At 49.2% G+C, this 22,732-nt stretch overlaps 1 protein-coding gene across 6 annotated transcripts in view; it reads left to right on the top strand.

Annotated features, from left to right (window-relative positions):
• PLD5 (phospholipase D family member 5) overlaps nt 1-22,732 on the top strand; it is a 190,571-nt gene that overhangs the window by 31,439 nt on the left and 136,400 nt on the right. For 2 of the 6 annotated variants that reach the window (XM_080650947.1, XM_080650948.1), the window contains exon 1: nt 17,736-18,079. The exons of 2 other annotated variants lie outside the window; for them this stretch is intronic. In XM_080650947.1, coding sequence (XP_080507073.1) covers nt 18,077-18,079 — 3 coding nt within the window. In that variant the 5' untranslated portion in view covers nt 17,736-18,076. Of the gene's footprint in view, nt 1-17,735; nt 18,080-22,732 lie in introns of those variants that run through there. 2 more of the 6 variants (XM_080650950.1, XM_080650951.1) reach the window with 2 other exon arrangements.

The raw sequence follows: 22,732 nt of genomic DNA, 5'->3' as shown, positions 1-22,732 counted from the left end.
GGAAAGGGGTTTCCACAGGCAGTGGTCGGCAAACTGCGGTCGGATCCAGTGGTGGGCAAACTCATTAGTCAACAGAGCGGCAAACTGCGGCTCGCGAGCCTCAGTTTGCCGACCACTGACCTAGGGCGTTGGCTCACCCTGCCACTTGCCATCCTCTCATCCACCAGTTAATGCTGCATCCTCAGCCGGCACCATCCCTGGCACCCCACTGCTTGATCTGTCCCCCGCCCCCCACCCCCCACGCCAGGCCTCACCTCTGAGCTGCTCCTGGTCCTCCCCAGATGCCATTCCACTACTCTGCTTAACTGGGGGTGCGGCCCCAGGGGGACGCTGATGCATGACCTCTTTCCCCTGCTGGACTCCTTCTCTCCGAGTGGTCCAGCACCAGGTCGTCAGGCCTGAAGTCGTGCAGAGTGCGGGAGAGGAGCTTTACTGATGGACACGTGTTCTGCTCTCCTCGTGGTTGGCGTGGAGCACGCTGTTGGGACACTTCAGCCAACAGCACCCTGATGTACAGGACCAGCATTCCCCTTCTCTCTTTGGCCCTGACTAGGTCCTCCTCACTCCCTCCTCAGGGGGTGTCTTCTCTGGCTGGTCCCACATACACCTCACCTGTATATGTGCAAACCCAACAGGGGACAGGTTTGGGTCCTTCCCTCAGGAAGCCCTTCAACCTGCCTTGCAATCAGTGGAGGAGGAGGAAGTAGATGGGCAGAGACCGGGCGGTGGAGCAGAAGGTATCTGGATTCCAGTTAGGGGCTCACCTTGATCGCTGTCATACTGTGATGTTTTAGACAAAGTATCGCATAAAAGACTAGCCCTATATGGAGGTGTTTTGAGTTCCTAAAAGGCAAATCTTAGTCCTGTCTGTAATTAGACATCCTTCTAAGAGGAATGTATTTTTAAAAAATATGTTTTTATTGATTTCAGAGAGAGGGAGGGAGAGGGAGAGGGAGAGGGAGAGAGGGATAGGAACATCAGTGATGAGAGAGAATCATTGATAGGCTGCCTCCTGCACACCCCCTACTGGGGATCAAGCCCACAACCCGGGCATGTGCCCTGAACAGGAATTGAACTGTGAACTCCTGGTTCATAGGTCAACACTCAACCACTGAGCCACACCGGCCGGGCAAGAGGAATGTCTTTTGTAATGCTTATAGATATCAGGACTAGAAAGTATTCTTAAAGATAATGAATCCTGAGATTAGTCTTTCCTTATTCTGAGTTGAAATACAGTAGCAATCCTAGGGGGAAATGACTGGGATTTTTTTCTACCTACCAGCCTCTCAGATGCTTGGAAATAGCCCTCACGTCTGTCTCCCAGGTCTCTCTTTTCCTTACCAACCGTGGCCGCCCCCCCAGCCCCGGCCCCAGAGATTGCGTGTCCGTTTCCTGAGGTTGACAAAGCAAAATGCCATAGTCTGAGTCACTTCAACAATAGAACTTCATCATCACACAGGTCTGGAGCCTGGAAGTCCAAGATCAAGGTGCTGGCAGGGTTGGTTTCTTGGAGGGACGTGCGGGAAGGACCTGTCCCGGGTCCTTGGCGGGCAGACGCTGCCCTCCTCCTGCCTGTCTCGCGTCCTCCCTCGGTGCACGCATGCACTTGATCCCTGGTGTTTCCTTCTCTTCCAATAAGGACACTAGTCCTGTTGGATTTGGGACACATTAATATCCTCATTTTAATTTAATCACCTCTTCAAAGACCCTACCTCTAAATGCAGGTACATCCTGAGCTGCCAGGGCTGGGGCTTCCACATACGAATTTGGGGGGCACGGTGCGGCTCACCACAGTATGTGTAGTTTTCTTGCTGTTGGGTGTACTCCGCGGAAGAGGGTCGGTGAGCTGTCCTGGGCAGGGTGCCTTGGTGAACAAGGACAGTTCCTCTTGGCTTTAGGGTTATTTGGAAAATTGGTGGTAGCATTTGCATTTGCACGGCAGTATTTTAGATCGGGGGTAACAAGAAGCCACATGGCAGTGGGGATTGAGAGGAAGGGACACAGTTGAAGCCTGTGTAGGAAGTCATTTTGCACCCGGCCGGTGTGGCTCAGTGGTTGAGCATTGACCTGTGAACCAGAAGGTCGCAGTTCGATTCCCAGTTAGGGCACATGCCAGGGTTGTGGCTGGATCCCCAGTGGGGGATGTGCAGGAGGCAGCCAATCAATGATACTCTCTCATCACTGATGTTTCTATCTAGCTCTCCCTTCCTCTCTGAAATCAATATATATATATAATTTTTTTTTAAAGAAGTCATTTTGGAGGAACTTGATAACACTGAATATGGGGCAGGGATGGGGAGCAGTCCAGGTTTCTGACTAGAATCCTGGGAACTTGGTGGTACTTCTCAGCTGAGCATAGCAAATAGAAGAGATGATGCTTTGGGGATGATAATTAATTGCATATATATATATATATATATATATATATATATATATTTCATTTAACTTTATTGTTGTCAAAAAGAGTTCCAGTTTTAGTCCCTTGATGGAATAAAGATTCTATATAGTTTACTTTATTTTTTGTCAAAAAGTAGTTATAGGTTTAGCCATTGGATGAAATAAAACCCTGTTCGATTGTATTCAAGCCAAAGAGACTGCTGCATTTAACAGACTATGCCCGTCTCTAATAAGAATGTCAGCTAGAGAGCTTCACATTTGCACTCTAGGATTACGTGGCTGAAAGCAGCACTCCACGCCCGGCCGGTGTGGCTCAGTGGTTGAGCGTCAACTGTTAACGTAAAAAACTAATGAAACCTGTAGAGAATTTTTGTGAGTTTATTTGAGCCAAACTGTTGACCATTGCCAGGAAGCAGAACCTCAACAAACTGAGATAATGCTCCGGAGAATGGCGGGTTAGGTTACATCTGTATTTACACATTGCAGTCAAAGGAAAGGGACTTAGGTGGGTTACAAGTACTCCACTGGTGATAGACTAGAGAGGCGGGAGAAAGCAAAGCAGGGAAATCCCTGGGATTGGATAAAAAGTAAAATGATGGGCACATACTTAGGTGGGTGCAGAAACAATTAACACGATAATGAAGGAATTTGTGGTATCTGTCCTGGAGCCCAGGCACATTAGGTTGTGCCCCAAGGGGTCCAGAAAAAAAAGGGAAGTTACAAGTTACCCAAGCATTTCAAGGGTGTGTTATCATAGATGCAAAAAGACAGATAGGCTCAGTTAAGGTAAAGGTTGACCTTGTCAGTGAAGATACCAGCCTAGGATGTAGCTACCCACCATAATTGCTTTTAGTTAAAGTTTCATTTCATACCATCCTTTGTGGTTACTTTAGGTCTCTGAGTTTGCAAGACCGCCATGCAGGCCTCCCCTGAGCTTGTCAGGTTAGCATGTGGCCCCTTTCGTCCACACGACCTATGAACCAGGAGGTCACGGTTACATTTCAAGTCAGGGCACATGCCTGGGTTGTGGGCTTGATCCCCAGTATGGGGCGTGCAGGAGGCAGCCAATCAATGATTCTCTGTCATCATTGATGTTTCTCTCTCTCTCTCTCCCTCTCCCTTCCTCTCTGCAACCAATAAAAATATATTTTGGAAAAAAAAGAAAAAAAAGAAAGCTGTGCTTCATTCTAATCCCAATGGCCTTGGGAACACAAAGCAGCAGTACCCAGACCTTGTCCAGCATCTGGCCCCAAGCTGGACACAGCGGAATAGCCCTAGCATCCATCTCCAAACCCACAGGGTCACGTCCCACTCTGTCAGCCCATCTTGACTTTGAACCAGATTTTTAGGTTCAATGTACGTAGGTATCTCTGCAGCACCAGGAAGGTAGATACACAGCCTTGTGTGTTGCTGCAATCCGCTGAGTTGGCCTTGCAGAGTCCTTTCATTTCAAAAACATGATCTGTGAAAGCCATTCAGTAAATGACTTCAACAAGTTTCCACCACTTCAATGACTTAATTAGAGCAAATTGCTTTCAAGTACTGTGCAGACTGGGGTGGCTAAGGGTAGGAACGTGAAGAAAAATGATAATCTTGGTTTTTCTCTAGCCCATTATGAAGCCAACTTGATTGGCTTGGAAGTTCACAAAAGAATGCATTTTCCCTCCTAATTAATGCTGCCACCAACACAGTCACAGCTCATAAAACTCTGTTGCAGAAACCCAGCCAGTGCCTTTGTTTACTGTGTGTGGGTAGCATTTATGGCATTAGCTGGAGAAGAATGACTGACCCCGGGCAGTGCCAGCAGGCGGGGGATATGCGTTAAATCCTTTTGTTAAGGAATGAACTCCCTGAGCCCCAAGGTCAGTCACAGGTGTGGGCCTTCACCTCCTTGTCTTCCTGCTGCTTGGATGGGGTCAAATCCCCAGGAGCCGCCTGTGTCTGAGGAAAGTCCCTTGTCATGTGAAAAGGGTAAAAGAGACCCTAGAATGACCAGCGTCATTTCTACTGAAATAATCTCTTGCATTCTGCATCAAAGGACACGGGCTGGGCCAGAGGTGGTGGGACTTCAGGGGAGAGTGGGGCACAGGAAGTGTAGGAGGTGGGTGAGGTGGCAGGACCCCCCTGGGGGAGGTCAGCTGTCTGGGGAAGGGCCCTCTGGGTGAGTCTAAGGAGAAGAAGTGTTGAGAGCCCCAGCCGGCTCACCAGGGAGCCCTGGAGTGAGTTTAGAGTTAGGCAGGGATGGTGCGCAGACGCCCACGCCGCCCTGAGAACCACTGTGGCTTGGAAGTGGATCTGCCCTCCTGTCATGCCAGAGGCCTCACCACATTGTCTTGGACAAAGACTGGTGGCCAAGGAGGCCGCTAACCTCAGGTGGGAATGCCTGAGTCTGGCGCCAGCCTGCACCACGGGAGGCAGCAGGCTTGAGCTCAGCTGGGATTCCTGGACAAGTAAAGAGAAGAGAAGGGCAGACAGGGAGACAGGCTTCCTCCTCGTAGGGTACATGGAGCAAGAGGTGAGATTCAATTAGGAAAGTAAAAGATCATCACCGAGTTTTATCCAAAGCTAAACTAACTAAGCCAGTCATGTCAATTACATTGGGCAAATCAGAACATTGGTTTCTCCTCAATCACCATCAAAGATATTAGTACAGTTGACCCTTGTACAATGCAAGGGTTGGGATGCCGACCCATGTGCAGTTGAAAATCTATGTATAACTTTTGACTCCCCCAAAACTTAACTACAGTAACCTTCCCATCCTCAGGGGATTGGCTCCAAGACCCCGTTGACACCAAGATCTGCGGACACTCCAGTCCATTATATACAACTAGAGGCCTGACGCACGAAATTCATGTGCGGGTACGGTCCCTAGACCTGGCCTGCGATCAGGGCCGTCTTCCCCAGCTGCCCACAGCCAGCCCTGCCACCCACCCCCAGTTCTCCATTCACCTTTGGGCGATCGGAGCCTCTGCCGGCCGGGGAAAGGGACCAAGAGTTGTCAGTGCACCTCATAGTGACTGGTTGAGTGGTCGTTCTGGTCGTTCCACCGTTAGGGTCAATTTGCATATTACCCTTTTATTATATAGGATACAGTGTGGAGCCCAGCTAGCGTGGCTCAGTGGTTGAGCATCAACCCATGAACCAAGAGGTCAAGGTTTGATTCCCAGTCAGGGCACATGCCCGGGTTGCAGGCTCAATCCCCAGTGAGGGGTGTGCAGGAGGCAGCCAATCAATGATTCTCTATCAGTGACATTTCTGTCTCTCTCTCCCTCTACCTTCTTCTCTGAAATCAATATAGATATATATGTAAAATATGGCATGGAACAGTGCATACAATTGGGCTCGTGCATCTGTGGATTCCTACCCATCGATTTATATCCCGGTTGAATCCACGGATGCAAAACCCAGGGATCCAGAGGGCTGACTATATACTTATGGAAAAATATTCTATCTAATAAAAGAGTAATATGCAAATTGACCATCACTCCAACACACAAGATGGCTGCCCCCATGTTGACACAAGATGGCCGCCACAAGATGGCCAGCAGGGGAGGGCAGTTGGGAGGGACCAAGCCTGCAAGGGAGGGCAGTTGTGGGCAATCAGGCCAGCAGGGGAGGGCAGCTAGGAGGAACCAGGCCTGCAAGGGAGGGCAGTTAGGGATGACCAGGCTGGCAAAGGAGGGAAGTTGGGGGCGACCGGGCCTGCAGGGAAGGGCAGTTGGGGGGGACCCAGGTCTGCAGGGGAGATCAGTTGGGGGGGACCAGGCCAGCAGGGGAGGGCAGTTAGGGGTGACCAGGCCTGCAGGGGAGGGCAGTTAGGGGCAAACAGGCTGACGGGAGCAGTTAGGCATCAGGCTGGCAGGGGAGTGGTTAGGGGGTAGAAGCAGTTAGGGGCAATCAGGAAGCAGTTAGGGGCAATCAGGAAGGCAGGCAGGCGAGCAGTTAGAGGCAATCAGGAAGGCAGGCAGGCGAGCAGTTGGGAGCCAGCATTCCTGGATTGTGAGAGGGATGTCTGAATGCCCGTTTAGGCCTGATCCTACTGGTATCGGGCCTAAACGGGCAGTTGGACATCCCTCGAGGGGTCCCAGATTGGAGAGGGCGCAGACTGGGCTGAGGGACACACACCCCCATGCACGAATTTTGTGCACCGGGCCTCTAGTTCAGGTATAATTGAACCTGTGCAGTTCAAACCAATGTTCAAGAGTCAACTGTATTATCAACCATAATAATAATCAATATGATCATTCCCTATTAATAATTGGCTACCAATTGTGTGGCCAGATTCTGTAGTGGAGACTTAAAGATCTTGTCCTTCATTCTTATATTAGTAGCTCTGCCTGGTGAATTTTCTGGTTTTTGTTCCTTGGATACTTGGACACTGGAAGAAATTAACCAATTTGCCCAAAGGCCCTCAGCTCATGAAGTGAAGGCTCCCGAATTCAAACCCAGGCCCGTCTCATCCTCTGGCCCCTCCTGGGTGGTCTTGGAAACCATCATGTTTGCTTTTCCTAACACCTCACCTTGGACCAGTACAACACGTACCGCAAAGGAAAAGATTGCACATGGGCAGGTCGGGAGCTATCCCCACAGTTAAACTCTGTTATCTCTCTGCTCTGCTGGCGAGTTTGCTTGGGAGGAGGCAGCTGTATTGCATGCGTTCTGTTCTCAGCTCCTCGCCTCTGGACCTTACCCAGAGCCTGTGTGTAGCAGATTCTCTGAGTGCTGTTGGGGACCCCCCAGGGCAAGTGCCTATGCCCTGCAGGGTAAAGAGCATCTACTAATCCTCGGGAAACAACAGCTCAGTAGAAAAAGGGCCCAAAATATGAGAAGCCGAAATTCAAAGACCAATAAATACCTATGGCAATACATGCTGAGATGCTGCTCCAACTCACTGGTTATCAGGGGCCTGGGGGTTCAAGCAAGACCAGGATTGCGTTTTGTGTTTCCTGGCTTATCGCAGAAGAAAAACGATTGTTAACATCTAGGGTCAGGGAGGTGCAAGGAAACAGCTTTGTTTGGGGGAAATGGCGGTGGGAAAGCTTTTCCAGAAGTCAGTTAGACCTTCCTAAATTGTAAATGCCTGTGCAAGCAATCTTACTTTTAGAAATGAATCTCCAAGAACTATTGATACACTAGAGGCCCGTTGCACGAAGATTCATGCAAGAATAGGCCTTCCTTCCCCTGGCTTCACTCCCGGCCGCCCGGGAGCCTTCAGTCTTCGCTCCCGGCCGGAGCACCGCTCCTGTAGCTCCCTCCGCCCCTCACCCTCCCCTCATAGCAGGTGTCCCACCCACCATCTTTGTTGGGTTAATTTGCATACTCCTGATTGGCTGGTGGGCATCATGGAGGTACAGTCAATTTGCATATTTCTCTTTTATTAGTGTAGATATGTTGAGATAGGAAACAATGCAGATGTCTACTTCCATGGAGACTGGTAAGCAGTTGACAGCATCACTAGTCAGTGTGGTGGTGATGACCATGGACTTTGGAACCAGATTGTCTGAGTGTAAACCATAGCTCCACCTCTCGGTCGCTCCATGACCTTCAGCGAGTCATTGGTCCTGTCTGTGACTCAGCTTCGTCACGTGTAAGGCGACCATAGATAGCACCTAACGCCCAGGGTTGTCATTAGTGGTTGAGGTCAACCAGAGTCTGATACATAGTGAGCCTTAGAGAAGTGTTTTCTGTTGTTACCGCTGTTATTATCTTCTTCTTTGAGAAATACTATTCAGTTACTAGAGAGAAGGACTGTTCTGGCCTGGAATGTTTCAACAGACACATGTTTCGTGAATGGAAGAATGTTTCAGAATATTGTCTATGGTAAATCCCATTTGGTAAAGTAAAAAATAAAACCGTATTTTTATTTTATTTTTAGTATTTTTTTATTGATTTCAGAGAGGAAGGGAGAGAGAGAGAAACATCAGTGATGAGAGAGAATCATGGATCCGCTGTCTCCAGCATGCCTCCCATTGGGGATTGAGCCCCTAACCCAGGCATATGCTCTGACTGGGAATCGAACTGTGACCTCCTGGTTCATAGGTCGACACTCAACCACTGAGCAACACTGGCTGGGCTTGCCTGTATTTCTTTTTTTTTAACCATATTATTAAAATCTGCAAATATATGTGCAAAGCTGTTAACAGTACTTTAATTTGAGGAGTAGGACAAAGAATGGGGCAGAGATGAAGGAAGGATATTTTCTTTTGTATGCCTCTAAAGTGCTTGAATTTTGCCTAGGCTTTGTGGCTCATGGTTGAGCATCGACCTATGAACCAGGAGGTCACAGTTCAATTCCTTGTTAGGACACATGTCTGGGTTACAGGCTCCATCCCCAGTGCAGGCGTGCAGGAGGCAGCCAATCAGTGATTCTCTTTCATCATTGATGTTTCTATCTCTCCCTCTCCCTTCCTCTCTGAAATCAATACGAAATATAGTTAAATAAATAAAGTTCTTGAATTTTATTTCAAGCTCTTATCATTTTTACAATGAAAAAATAAGAAAACATACCTGTCTGGTCAACACATTATCATTATGAGCATATTACATATGCTTGTCTGTTTATTGGATAGTGATTCTACTTATAATATTGGGAATACCAGCTGTAATTCAGGCATCCCTTAAACATCAGTGTTAAATATGTCGTTAAGTGAGAGCTCATGACCAATGCCAAAAGTCAGCAAATCACTATGAAAACTCAACCATGTGGGGATGTGGGTTGTTTTGGAACTCGAAATGCTTTGGCTAAATGAAAAGACCTTATTATGAAAATAACAGATTTTCCTTTCCTCTCTAATTTTGTAACTCTTGGCAGTACAGCTCTGGTTGTGCTGCGAAACGTTTGAAAAGGAACTGAGTGGAACGCACTGAGCTTTATTTTCCAAAATAGATACGTTTACATTTTGTCTGGGAGTTGTAGGATGCTGTGATATCGGGATATCACTTAGAAGGGGGATGGCAGGGGCGTGTGGGGGAGGGGCTTTCTTGCGGGCTGTAGACTGAAATCACAGACATGGTACAGCAGCTTTAAAACGGTGAGCGAGCCGGAACCGGTTTGGCTCAGTGGATAGAGCGTCAGCCTGCGGACTGAAGGGTCCCGGGTTCGATTCCGGTCAAGGGCATGTAGCTTGGTTGCGGACACATCCCCAGTGGCGGGTGTGCAGGAGGCACCTGATTAATGTTTCTCTCTCATCGATGTTTCTAGCTCTCTCTCCCTCTCCCTTCCTCTCTGTAAAAAATCAATAAAATATATTTTAATAAATAAATAAATAAAACGGTGAACGAGGCCCCGTGTTCTATGACAGTGAGCACCCAGCTGGGACCGGTAGACAATGGTGACACTGAGGACACTCAGTATTGGGTGGTCTGGTCTAATGGCATGAGATTCAAAGCTGGGGACTCTTTGGGGAGAAGGAGGGAGAGGGCAGGGTCTCGGGGACAATGAGGAGCGGGGAGGACATCCACCGCCCCAGGGTGGGGACAAGGAGGAAGGGAGGAACAGCAGCTTCCCTGAGGGGCTGCAGGGACAGCAGTGGCCCAGGGACTAGGTCAAGTTTCCCTGGGGGCGAGGAGGTGAGGGAAAGGTTGAGGAAGAGATAATCTAAAAAGAAAACGATGTGCTCGGCCCGGCCTGTGTGGCTCAGTGGTTGAATGTCGACCTATGAACCAGGAGGTTACAGTTCGATTCCCGGTCAAGGGCACTGCTCGGGGTGTGGGCTCCATCCCCAGTAGGGGGCGTGCAGGAGGCTGCTGATCAATGATTCTCTCTCATCATTGATATTTCTCTCTCTCCTCTCCCTTCCTAAAAGAAAAAAAAAAGAAATATGATAGATATAGGTCATATAATAGATATTAGGTAGGTCATATCATAGGTATGTTATATTGTAGATAATATAATAGATAATAGAATGCACAACTTATAGTATTGTTTTGTGTGGAAACAGCTTTTTTAAAAACGCAGTGTGCCCGGCCCGCATGGTTCAATGGTTGAGCGTTGACCTACGAACCAGGAGGTCACGGTTCAATTCCCGGTCAGGGCACATGCCCGGGTTTGCAGGCTCGATCCCCAATGTGGGACGTGCAGGAGGCAGCCGATCAATGGTTCTCTCTCATCATTGATGTTTCTGTCTCTCTCTCCAGCTCCCTTCTTCCACCTGAAATTTAAAAAACGTTTAAAATGTTCATGATATTCAAAATCACATTCTTCTTAGGGATTGCCGTTCCCTTGCTAAACGTTTGACCCGTGGCTTAGAGACCCCGCAGCTGCATGCTAAGCACACCTCGCGTAGAGCCACGCGCAGAAAAGGCTCTGGGAACTGACTTCATGTAAATATCCTGACAGCGGGTTGACATCAAGGGGAAGGTGGCGGAGGCTTAGAGTTCCTCAGGAAATGTCCCATCCCCTGAGGATTCTGCTTTTCCACCGGACACACATTTATTGAGACACACAGGTGTGTGTGTGTCATGTGTTAGGTGTTGTGTGTTTGTATGTGCTATGTATGTGGTGTTTGTGTGTGTTATGTGTATGTTTTGAGTGTGTATGTATTGTGGTTGTGTATTTGTGTGTTGTGTGTTTGTGCATGTGTTGTGTGTGTGCTGTGTGCATGTAGCGGTTGTGTGTATGTTGTGTTTGTATGTTGTGTATGTATGTGTTGTGTGTGAGGAGCAGGGGGCAGTAGACAAGGAAGGAAAGAATCGCATCTCTATCATTTCTCCTCTCTCTTGCCTTCCTTTCTTTCATCAAATTTGAAAGTCTAGAGCAGTGGTCGGCAAACTCATTAGTCAACAGAGCGGCAAACCGCGGCTCACGAGCCGCATGTGGCTCGCGAGCCGCAGTTTGCCGACCACTGGTCTAGAGTGTTGGGTACCGAATTATTAGAAATTAGGAAGTTTGCATTAAATTCATTTTCTAACTCATTAACCCTATTTTTATAGATCAAAGAGCACCATTTGGATAAGTGAATGGAGTGTATCATTTAAAAACAGAAAGACTAAGCAAGGGTGTTCTAGGTGCCTTTTATGGTGTTGCATTACTAGTATAGATACATGTTTTCCTCTTTTTTTAATATATTTTATTGATTTTTTACAGAGAGGAAGGGAGAGGGACAGAGAGTTAGAAACATTGATGAGAGAGAAACATCGATCAGCTGCCTCCTGCACACCTCCTGCTGGGGATGTGCCCTCAACCAAGGTACATGCCCTTGACTGGAATCGAACCTGGGACCCTTCAGTCCGCAGGCTGATGCTCTATCCACTGAGCCAAACCGGTCAGGGCTAGATACATGTTTTTCAAAGCTAGAGATGCCGTCTTAGTTTCTGTTCAGCTGCATTTGCAGCAGGAATGCGAGGAAACACCTGGATGCAATGGCTGGTGGGGACTTGGTACCAACTGAAGGCACTTGCTTTTGCAGGAACAGCAGCTCCTGGTCCCCAGGGCTGAACTCCAGGGTGGAAATGCGGGCCCGGAGCAGCCAGATCTTCCTATATTTAAAAAGAAATCAGAACACTAGATTTTTAATGAATTCCCATTTTTTAAATGTTGGAGACTAATTCCACATATTTACAACATGCCAGAAGCCAAAAATATTATTCATTCCCCAGGCAGCCAGTTTGATGTCTCTGATTATACCATCACCAAAGCAATGCTACCATTTGTAATGTCTAATAACAGCCAGGGTCACTGCAGACTGTAACTCCCAATAAGCAAACTTACATGTGGATTTGTCCACTAGAACATTCTGCAACGATAGGAATGTTCTCTATGCCTGTTGTCAGATCCAGTAGCCACTGGCCCCATGGCTACTGAGCATGGAAGTACGGCTACTGTGACTAAGGAACTGGATTTAAAATTTCATAAAAATGCCCTTCCAGCATGGCTCAGTGGTTGAGCATTGACTTATGAACCAGGAGGTCACGGTTCAATTCCCCGTCAGGGCACACGCCCAGCTTGCAGGCTTGATCCCCAGTCGGGGGCGTGCAGGAGGCAGCTGATCAATGATTCTCTCTCATCATTGATGCTTCTCTCTCTCTCTCTCTCTCTCTCTTTCTCTTCCTCTCTGAAATCAATAATAAAAATATATTTTTAAAACAGTAAACTTTCATTAAACTTTAAATAGCCACATGTGGCCAGGTGGCTGCCATGTCTTACCTCCTGGTCTCTGCACAGTTCTGTCTCCATAGAGTTACTGAATTGTACCAAACCAAGATACGCCTTTGATTCTCTAAACGGAATAAGGAGAGAAGGGAGCAAACCCACCCCAGCATTGGCGGGGCCAGGGCAAAACTTTATACATCTAACTATATGGAGCTTGTAAATCAAGCTGACACACTCTTTTTTTAAAAAATGTATGTTTTTATTGGTTTTAGAGGGGAAGGGAGAGGGAGAGAGAGAGAGAAATATCGATGAGAGAGAATCATTGATTGACTGCCTCCTGCACACCCCACACAGAGGATGGGGTCTGCAACCCGGGCATGTGCCCTGACCGGGAATCGAACTGTGACCTCCTGGTTCATAGGTCGACGCTCAACCACTGAGCCACACCGGCTGGGCTGGGAACTTATTTTGAACAATTGATGGATCACATTCATTTCCCCAGTGTCCTAACTGGTCAGGGGCGTCTGTGATCACGCTGAAGGCTGGAGAGCTCCACCCTGATTGTGCTGCAGCTCCCTCTTGTGGTGAAAAGGTGGAGCAGGAACATGATCCCTGATGTTTGAGAAGAAATAGTTGGTCCAGCCCAGAACTGCAAAGGATGAACTGAAATGGGCTGCAGAGATTGGGGGCGGCTGATCAGCTGTTCCTATAGCTCAGCACGGCCTACGGGACAGGACAGGCGGCATGCCTTCTGTCGAGACCCTGAGATGAGCGCTACCCTCCCCGAGGGCACCTCCATTTTACTGCTTCCTCCTGAATGTTTTCCTCCCTGCATCCACTCTTCATGGTTAAAAGCAATCTTGTGTGATTTCATATCTCACACATAATGCAGTCATGGAAATGCATGCAAATATTTTACTGCTGAAATGTGTTTCCCCTGTGGGCCTGGTTCCGTAATAGAAATATTTGGCGATGTTGGGGTGGCTTTCGGAAGAGGCGGTTTCTTTTGCTCAGGGCCTTGACCTAATTCTCCCGTGCCAACGTCAACTTCAGTCCACGGAAACAGAGACTTTTGAAGGATTACTAGAAGTGGAAAGGCCGCGCTCCATGCTCTGTGATCCTTAGAATGGGTGGGTTTGGTGGAGATTAAATTTGAAAGCACCATCTTGCCGAGCGATTATTGCTAAGGGGCTTGGTAACCACTGGCCCATGCGGAGCTCTCTTGAGTCCCATCACTGGAGTGGCTGCAATGTGGGGCAAGCCAGGGGAGCAGGGTGAGGCCAACCTCATCCAACACAGAGCAAACATCCAGGCAACCCGGGACGGTGGGACTTGGGATTGGCACTGGAGGTGGGAGAAACGGGGGAAGGTACACAGCCCCAGCACAGCCCTCTGTTCTTCTGAGGGGTGGACCGGTGTAGTTCTGCTCTGTGGGATAGACGAGTCTGCTAGTCCTCATTTCCTCTGCACCAAGCATGTCAAACTCAAAGGCTAACATGGGCCAAATAAACGAGGCATGGGGCCCGCGGGCCGCGAGTTTGACATGCTTGCTCTGTGCCGGAGGCCAGTTCCAGCATGTCAGCAGGGCTGAATCATCTGGGATGGCTGAAAGGCACTTCCCCCAAACCTGAATAGGACATTTCCCCAAACCTAAAGATTTGTATATGTTATCGTTTGCTGCCAGACAGCTCAGAGCATCTTAAATCTGCATGTTATTGCCTCCTGTTGGCCAAACACCTGAACAGCTGTAGGCTATTCCCCAAACTGACAATGCTTCTGTACCCTTCCCTTTGAAACCCTACCCTTTGAAGTGTATGTCTCCACCTTGCCTTAGGACAAATTGTGTTAATAAATAGCACAGGGTCCTTAGACAAGGGATAGTCTTCAGTTCCTTTAGCTGAAGATCCTCTGACTCCCAGTGTGTTTCAAAATTATCTTTCATCCTTGGGCTCCTTCTTGAATCTACACGTCAGCTCCTTTCTCTAGATTGCTGAATGCTTTGTGAGGCTGGGACAAGAACCCTGGCAGCTTTGGACTCTTGCCCACAGGGAAGCCGGGGGTTGTGGTAGCAGGAGCTGGATGTGTATCAGTGGCCACAGGGAGCTTCCAGTTTCTATTGGCTACCTTTTTTGGAATGTGAAATAAGCTTTTTATTCAGGCAGGACCAACATAAAGATACTGAGAAGAGTGAAGAGATTGAGGGGAAAAAATCACAGACAATAGTATGGTGATTACCTACCAGAGGGAAGGGGGGGGTGGGAGTAGGTAGAAGAGGGTACAGGGGCATAAATGGTGATGGAAGGAGGCTTGATTTTGGGTGTTGAACACCCAATACAATGTGCAGGTGATGAATTTTAGAATTGTAGATCTGAAACCTATAAAATTTTATTAACCCATGTGATTGCAATAAATGCAATAGAAAGAAAAAAATAAAATACTAAGTAGTTGAATATTGAATACTCTTTAGAGGGAAGTGATGGTATCTTGCTGGCCTTCTCAGGTGTGTTTTTATATCTTTTAAAGGTGCAATGAAGATTTTCTAAAAAGATAAAGTGGAATTGTTCTCTAAGAAAATACTAAACAGAGTAGGTGCTATTTGTACACATTTCTAAAAGAATTCCTTTCTTTGCGCCCTTCCAAAGTGGGGGTGGGGTCTCCACTGGCTCTTTCACTGTGGATCTGAGACCCCAGTGCTGGGCCTGGCTCCTCCAGCTGTAAGGGGTGTGTGTTGTGGGGGGGGGGGGGGGGGGGCGGAGGGAGGCTGGGAAATTCAGGAGGAAAGGACTGGCTTTTTGGATTTCCACATTGTTCATGAAAACAAACAGACCGCTGATAGAAATTTTCTTTTTTGTTTTTGTCTACGTCTCACTTCCCAGAGATTCCTAGCTTCCTTGCTGATCACGCCTGGGGCTGGTATCACGCAGGTGGCTGTGCGTTAGTGATTCATTGTGTTCTGACGCAATCAAGCCGGGAAGTCTAACAATCTTGGTTAACCCGAGTGTGTACACAATTCTTACCGTCAACAGAATCCTGGTTCAGTCAATAGCCAAACGATTCTTTAGGAATCCTTCTTCATATTCCCGTATGGTTCCTGCCAAATAGGAACTTCTTTGAGAAAAAGTCTACTTTTCTTCTGGAAAAACAGTGCCAGTCCACTGTATGAGCACCGCTCATTGCAGAAAGGGCAGAGTGGAACTCTGCTTAGGTGTGTGCAGGGCTCTGACACACACATGGGGAGGGGCACACCGGCGTTGCGTGCCCCCCAGCCTTTGGGTTCCTTGGGGACCAGAGGAAACGGCCCAGAGGGTGGACACTGAGGGAGGAGCTGGGGTGCCCTGGTGGACCTGGTGGACCCAGCACGTGCAAAGGCCTGGAAGCACGAGCGAGCCCAGTGATTTGGGGGGAAGGGGAACTGCAAAGCGTTCTTTGTCACCAAAGCAGAGGTACTGGCAGGGGGTGATGGGAGAGCAAACTTAAAGAGGCCCGTTCATGAGGGGCTTAACTTCCAGGTGAGTAATCTTAATTTTTCATGTCCGGGTCAGTGGGATGCCCTTTGTGAATTTGATTGATGGGTTGATGGATTGATTTAAAATAGATTTGTATTGATTTCAGAGAAGAAGGGAGAGGGAGAGAGAGAGAAACATCAATGATGAGAGAGAATCATGGATCGGCTGCCTCCTGCACGCCCCCTACTGGGGATCGAGCCTGCAGCCCAGGCATGTGCCCGTGACTGGAATCGAACCCGGGACCCTTCAGACTACAGGCCGATGCTCTATCCACTGAGCCAAACCAGCCAGGGCCATTTATGAATTTTATACAGGTATAACATGTCTACCATTTGGTTAGATGGTAAGACACACCTAAAAGGAAAAAAGAAAGTAAAAACAAGGGCATCCAAAGACTGCCAGAAGACAGGATGTGAGTACATATGAAATGGTTTGAGTGCCAGTCTTGGAGCAGAGAATTGCCATGGGTTGTAGCCATCGGGGGCGTCTTCTTGATGGACAAAGGGCATTGGACCTTGAAGAGCAAGTGGAAGAAAAGGGAGATGCCTCATTGATGCCAAGGGGTGTCCACTGCCTACAAAGACCAAGGCTAGTGGGAAGCAGGGAGTCCCTCTTACTGGCCACACCACCGTTGCTGTCCCAAGCTCATTCCATCTGAGTACAAGGAGTTGGCACGGTGTAGGGGACGGTTGAAGCAGTGTGGCCAGGTGTCCTAGCGAAGGGACAGAGGGGTGGGATCATGAGCCGAGACCCCAAATTAGGCAGTGCTGGCTTGAGGGCAGGTGGCTGGCATGCCAGAGTTCCGAGCAGCCCTTGAAGGCTGGTGTGGATTCAGTACGTGTCTAGCACCTACTGTGCGCGAGCACTGAGCTGCCTCTGGCCACGGACGTGGGCTCTGTCGTCTCATCTGGGCACCTGGTTTGCCTGCCACACCTGCTTTTCCGCTGTGAAAGACCGTTGCCTGTGGGGAGGAAAAGCGAGTCGTTTTCTTGGACTCAATTGATTCACAGCTACTTCTTGATGCGATCAGGCCTGACTAATGCAATGGATTCCTATTTTTGTAAAGAATATATTTTTATTGATTTCAGAGAGGAAGGGAGAGAGTGTGTGAAACATCAGTGATGAGAGAGAATCAGAGATCGCCTGCCTCCTGCACGCCCCCTACTGGAGATTGAGCCCCACAACCTGCCATGTGCCCTGACTGGGAATTGAACCGAGACCTCCTGGTTCATAGGTCAGCACTCAACCACTGAGCCACGCCAGGCTAACGGAGATGAAATTTTTAACCAATAAAATGTTCACAAAGCATAGGGGGAGCAAAGAGTGCGATAGCTTTGTGATTTTAATTCATAGTTTAACATAACCCAGCTCAATTTAAAGAGTCTTTGCTGATGGGTTGCTGTCCTTGGAGAATGTTGTTCCGGAAGATAAGGCTGCGTGTTCTCCATGGGCTCCTTGAACGAGCAGAGAACCTCTCTTCCCACGTGTTGGGGGCTGACACCCCATGGTTAAGGTCAAAGAGAGGTCCGATGCTTGTCCCCCAGAGCTCTCGGCCGACTCGCACCAGCCCGGGAGCTGCTGACGCCTGGAGGCCCCGCAGCTTTGCCCTCTTCCTTCCAGTCCTTCTAGAAAGAATGCTCTTCCCTGATTAGAACTGCAGCCAAGTCCGGTCGAGTTGGAGGAGTGGAAGTGGGCTCGGCGCCTGCGTCCCCCGGGTCAGCTGGAGCTCTGGCCACCGTTTCATTCCACAAACAGCAAAGCCCAACACGGCTGCAGAGGAAGAGGGAGAAGTCACTGCCTGCAGCAGCCCCGGGTGTTTGCTGCAAACGCTCACTGACGGGCCCACCTTCTCACCAGCGCGTTCTGGGGAGACTCAGAAGCTGCCGGCTGCAGGCTCCGTGCTCAGCTTGGCTGATTTCCAGAGCATCCAGGCCAGCCACGCAGGGACTGAAATACAACCGGTGGCCAGGCACTCGCACCACGTGGAACGTTCTGCCGCCAAAGGCAACAGTGGCACTGGGAGCAGCACGCCAGCCGCAGCTCCGGGCCGCCGGGCTCCGCGGGGAGGGGAGGTCCCATCGCAATGGTAAGAACCTCTAGTTTCCCACAGACCCCCTCTGCTGCCTGAGAGAGGATGCTGAGCAGGTGCTGCCGCCACCGGCCGGTGGGAGCGCGGAAGGGACAGCCACCTGTGCTCTGGGGCACTGTCGGCTTCTCAGAAGGGCAGGGACCCCCGCACCACCCATTTGAAAAGTCAGCCACTGAGTTTTGAAAAAGGACTCCGTTCGTGTCTGGGGTGCTGCTGCCTTGTAATTGAGGAGGAGCGTTTGCTGGGCTCGGCCCGGGGAGGACAGTCCCGCGGTGACCTCGGTCGAGCCCCGATGGATGCCGGCTCCTCTGAATGCAGTTGTGGTTTCCGGGAGATTTTGGGGGAATGGTTGCCTACTTTCTGGATACGTTCACGTGTATTCAAACTGGAGCAGCTTTCTCTTCTGACGAGTGACTTGTCACCGTCCGCAGATTCCACTGCTGGTTGGAGGCATTTGCACGTTAAATGTTACCAGAGCAAACGTCTAAGTGTTGAATTTATTTTTTTCCTTTTAAAACTGTCATCATGCCCGGCCGGTGTGGCTCAGTGGTTGAGCGTTGACCTAGGAACTAGGAGGTCACTGTTTGATTCCCGGTCAGGGCACATGCCCGGGTTGTGGGCTCGATTCCCAGTGTGGGGTGAACAGGAGGCAGCCGGTCCGTGATTCTCTCTTATCATTGATGTTTCTATCTCTCTCCCTCTCCCTTCCTCTCTGAAATCAATAAAATATACATATTTTAAAAGCCTGTCATTTGCAGGCGGAAGTGACAGGAGCCCAGATTGTGCAGGAAAGTGTTGTGTGACTTCGTTGGGAGGAGGTTTGTCACATTCCCTGTGCAGAGCAAACAAGGCTGGGACAGGTGCGCCTTGTGGACACGTGAGGTCCTTGAAGGGGGCGTTAGGATTGGCCATGAACATGACCCTGTGCCCAGTTCACGGTCTCGGCTCCATGTGACTTTTCTTCATCACCAGTGGTGAAGGGGGAGGGGCGGGAGGAGGAAGACCGGGTCTAACAAGTGAAGCCACTGGATGATTTCTGTAAGGAGTCAGGGGTGAAGGTGATAATATTCGTAACATTTAGGAGAAAATAGAACCCATTGCCGTGTAGCCGGATATACACGTATTTGACGGCACAGCTGATGAGTGGGAAACGATTGTTCTGTTTATAACCCCGATGAATGGAGAGTGCTGATGTGGGGAGTGTGGGAGTTTATAGAAGTGGGTCTGCCTGCCCAGCCGCTCGGAGAAGGGACACGGGAGGCCGGATGGACGAGAGCGTTTCGGTTCAGTTCCTGACCTCCTTGTCCACCGGGGCTTCCGTCAGCCGCTGGGAGACCCCAGAAAGAAGCTGCAAAGATGAGGGTCAGGCTACCTGCCCCCGCTCGCTCACTGAGCTCTGCTACCATCTCCTCCGCTGTAGGCGCACCTCTGGCCTGTGCAGAAGTCACGTTAAAGGCACTTCTTTCTCCTGAACCAGCAGGACGGGCGGGGGGGGGGGGGATCACCTCCCCAGCCTGAGGGTTCATGGGGCTCCTTTGTGCTGAGAAGTGTTTTGCCTGATTTCTCGAGGCATAATCACTCTTTTCTTCCCCTCAGTAGCCCGAGAACACTCCTTTAAGGATCAGAAAGCACGCGGCTGAAATGCCCATGGAGCCCCTGCCAGCATACATTCAGCATGGGCACAAGCATAAGGCCAGTGTCAGTCTTTTTCTTTTATTTAAAATATATTTTTATTGATTTCAGAGAGGAAGGGAGAGGGAGAGAGCGATAGAAACATCAATAATGAGAGAGAATCATTGATCGGCTGCCTCCTGCACGCCCCCCGCTGGGGATCGAGCCCACAACCTGGGCACGTGCCCTTGACCGGAATCGAACCAGGGACCCTTCAGTCCGCAGGCCAACGCTCTGTCCACTGAGCCAGACCAGCTGGGGCCAAGTGACAGACAGCTTTGCACAGCGGTCAGGGAAAAATACAAGGAGGCTGTCGGGGGCCGGGGCGTGTAGATGCAATGGTGCGGCCTGCTGTGAACATGTTTAGATTTCCGAAGGAGCCAGCTTCCGCTGAGTCCGGGGGAGGGACCGTGGGGACCAAGAGGATAACTAAAAAGAGCGGGGGCGGGGGGGGACGGGAAATGCAAGCTGCCTGCTTCCAGGCCAACCTCTGGCTCTTTTGACTCATTACTGTTTAGAGAGAGGGCAAAGGTTACCAGTTGTACATTGAAACCAAAGCTTTGGTCTGCACGAGCTCTTCCTAAACGCAGACGCGAAAATGGTAACACTTGGGCAGGAAAGACGTCCCGACCCGCTGGCTTTGGCAAAGGGAGCTATGTTTTTTTTCATCTTTCCTCGGAGTGGGAACCCGGTCAAAAGGCAGGGGGCTGACAAACCAGCCTTGGACTGCAAGGCGGGGTGCATCTACGGGTTCACTTTGCTCTAAGTCCCTCCCACGATGCAAAGGAACCTGATCTGCTTCTCATCCTGCAAATGCGGTCAGTGACCTTCCCAGAGCAAAGACACTCACTGTGTGTCAAACCCTCTCCTGGACCTCATGAGAGTCAGCACGGCGGGACCTGCTGGGTGGTACACCAGATGACCAGTGTGACATGGGCTCTGGCCTATGGTGGCTTTATTTATTTATTTTTTAACTACAAATGTAAAAGGATTGCAGATAATGAAATCCACACTGCATGGCCACAAACAGCTTTAAATTGTTCCAAAGCCAAGGAAATAGCTCGATGTTTTCCAATAATATTTTGTAAATTTGTAGGGCATAGGTGCTATGTTTTAATCACTTTAGTAATCTTCATCCTTCCTTTCGGCAGATGATGTTATCGTTGTTGTTGTTGTTGTTGTTGTTGTTGTTGTTGTTGTTATAATTATCACCATCCTGATTGTACTGAGGTAAGGCACAGAGACGTTAAGTACTTTCCTAAGGACACACAGCTGGTAAGAGGTAGTGCCAGGGTGGGGCCCTGGCTTCTTAACCTGCCTCATCACATAGCCTTCTAAGATACGGCGAAGGGAAGCTAGGCCAACCTCCCACGACGCAGCCTCTACTACTTCCAATCTTGGACGTGTCTCTTCCCTCCTCATATCCAGTCTGCTCTCAAGTCAGGTGTGTTCTTCCTTCTTGATGTCACCTGCATCGGTGTCCTGGCATTTGCTCAGTGTGATGCTGTGATTTATGACATGAAATATACACTGAGTGGCCAGATTATTATGATCTCTGAATGCATAATAATCTGGCTACTCAGTGTATATCCTAAATAATAAATGGCTAATATGCAAATTGTCCCCTCGACCAGGAGTTCGACCAGTAGGCAGGCCCGCCATCCGCCCATGTCCCCTCCCCCTGGCCAGGCTGGCCGGACCCCACCCATGCACAAATTCAGGCACCGGGCCTCTAATGTATATATGTATATATGTATATATACACACATGCTGAGTGGCCAGATTATTATGCGTTCAGAGATCATAATAATCTGGCCACTCAGTGTATTTTGGTCTTGGTCCTGCTTCTGGCACAGAGCTCCTAAAACCCTTGGGATTTCCCAAATGATGAGAGCCAAGTGTCTCTTCTTAACGTTAGTGAGGTGACTTGGAACGCACCACATAGAGTAAAGGGGGGAGTAATTGTATTCATTAGGATGGGTAAAACACTGAGTGTCAGGAAAGGGGATCGTGTGGTGACAGTTTTAGGGGGTTGAATGTGTTGGTGTCTTTGAGTTTCTCCTTGAAGATGGTGTCAAGGGCATTAAAAACTACAAATTGCTCATACCAGCAATATCATAAAGATGCATAGCCTCTCTCATTTGTTTTCCTGTGGTCTCCTGTGAAGGAATCATACTGAATGGGCTAAAGGAAGTGCAAAACTAAGCAAATATGAACTCGGTTCAAATGTCCATCCCATTGGTCGGCCTCATGGGTACCAATGACTCCTGATGGATGCTGGACAGGTTGCATTGGGTGAGACGACCCAGGCCTACTATATTGGGATGATGGATAAAAGGCATCCATTGAAGTCGTTGCTGATTAAGCATAAGGTTGATTGTAAAATCAATGTGATAGATGGAAGACCCGGGAATGAACTAAAAGAAACTAATTAGCTGGATAACCTGGGAATGAACTAGGTTCAAGATGGATGAAATCCCTGGAAGATGCTCAGAGGATTGCATGAGAAAGGGTACAGTTCAGATTGTTGACTTTTACTGCAACTCTTAAGTGCCCCCCTTCCCTCCCGTCCCCCCCGCACCCCCCCCCCCCCCCGCCGTGTGAACATGGACACGGTATAACATCAAACGCCTCCACAGGTCCCTCCAGTTGAGCTTATAATAGTTCAAGTTCACTCTCCCCTCCCTTTCCTGTTCTTGCTTCATTGGCATTCCCAGGTACCCATTAGTGTTTGCCTCTCTCTGTCATCTCTTCTCGTCTTACTCTTTGTATTTAGCAACCCAGTGTGTGGATCATCTGCCCAGAGGTCGTTGACCCCTAAGGACTTGGCTGTGGGCATCTGCTTACTGGCTCTAGGAAGGGTTCAGACTCCCCAAAACGTATCACCTTGCGTCAGCCTTCCGTGTGACCCCACCCTAGAAAGGCAGCTCTATCTATTTGGGAAACTGGTCTTCGGAGTTTGAAATTTGCTGTGGATTC

Source organism: Plecotus auritus (genome assembly GCF_963455305.1).
Source record: "Plecotus auritus genome assembly, chromosome: 14".
Lineage (NCBI taxonomy): Eukaryota > Metazoa > Chordata > Mammalia > Chiroptera > Vespertilionidae > Plecotus > Plecotus auritus.
This window is presented reverse-complemented; position numbering and strand designations above follow the sequence as displayed.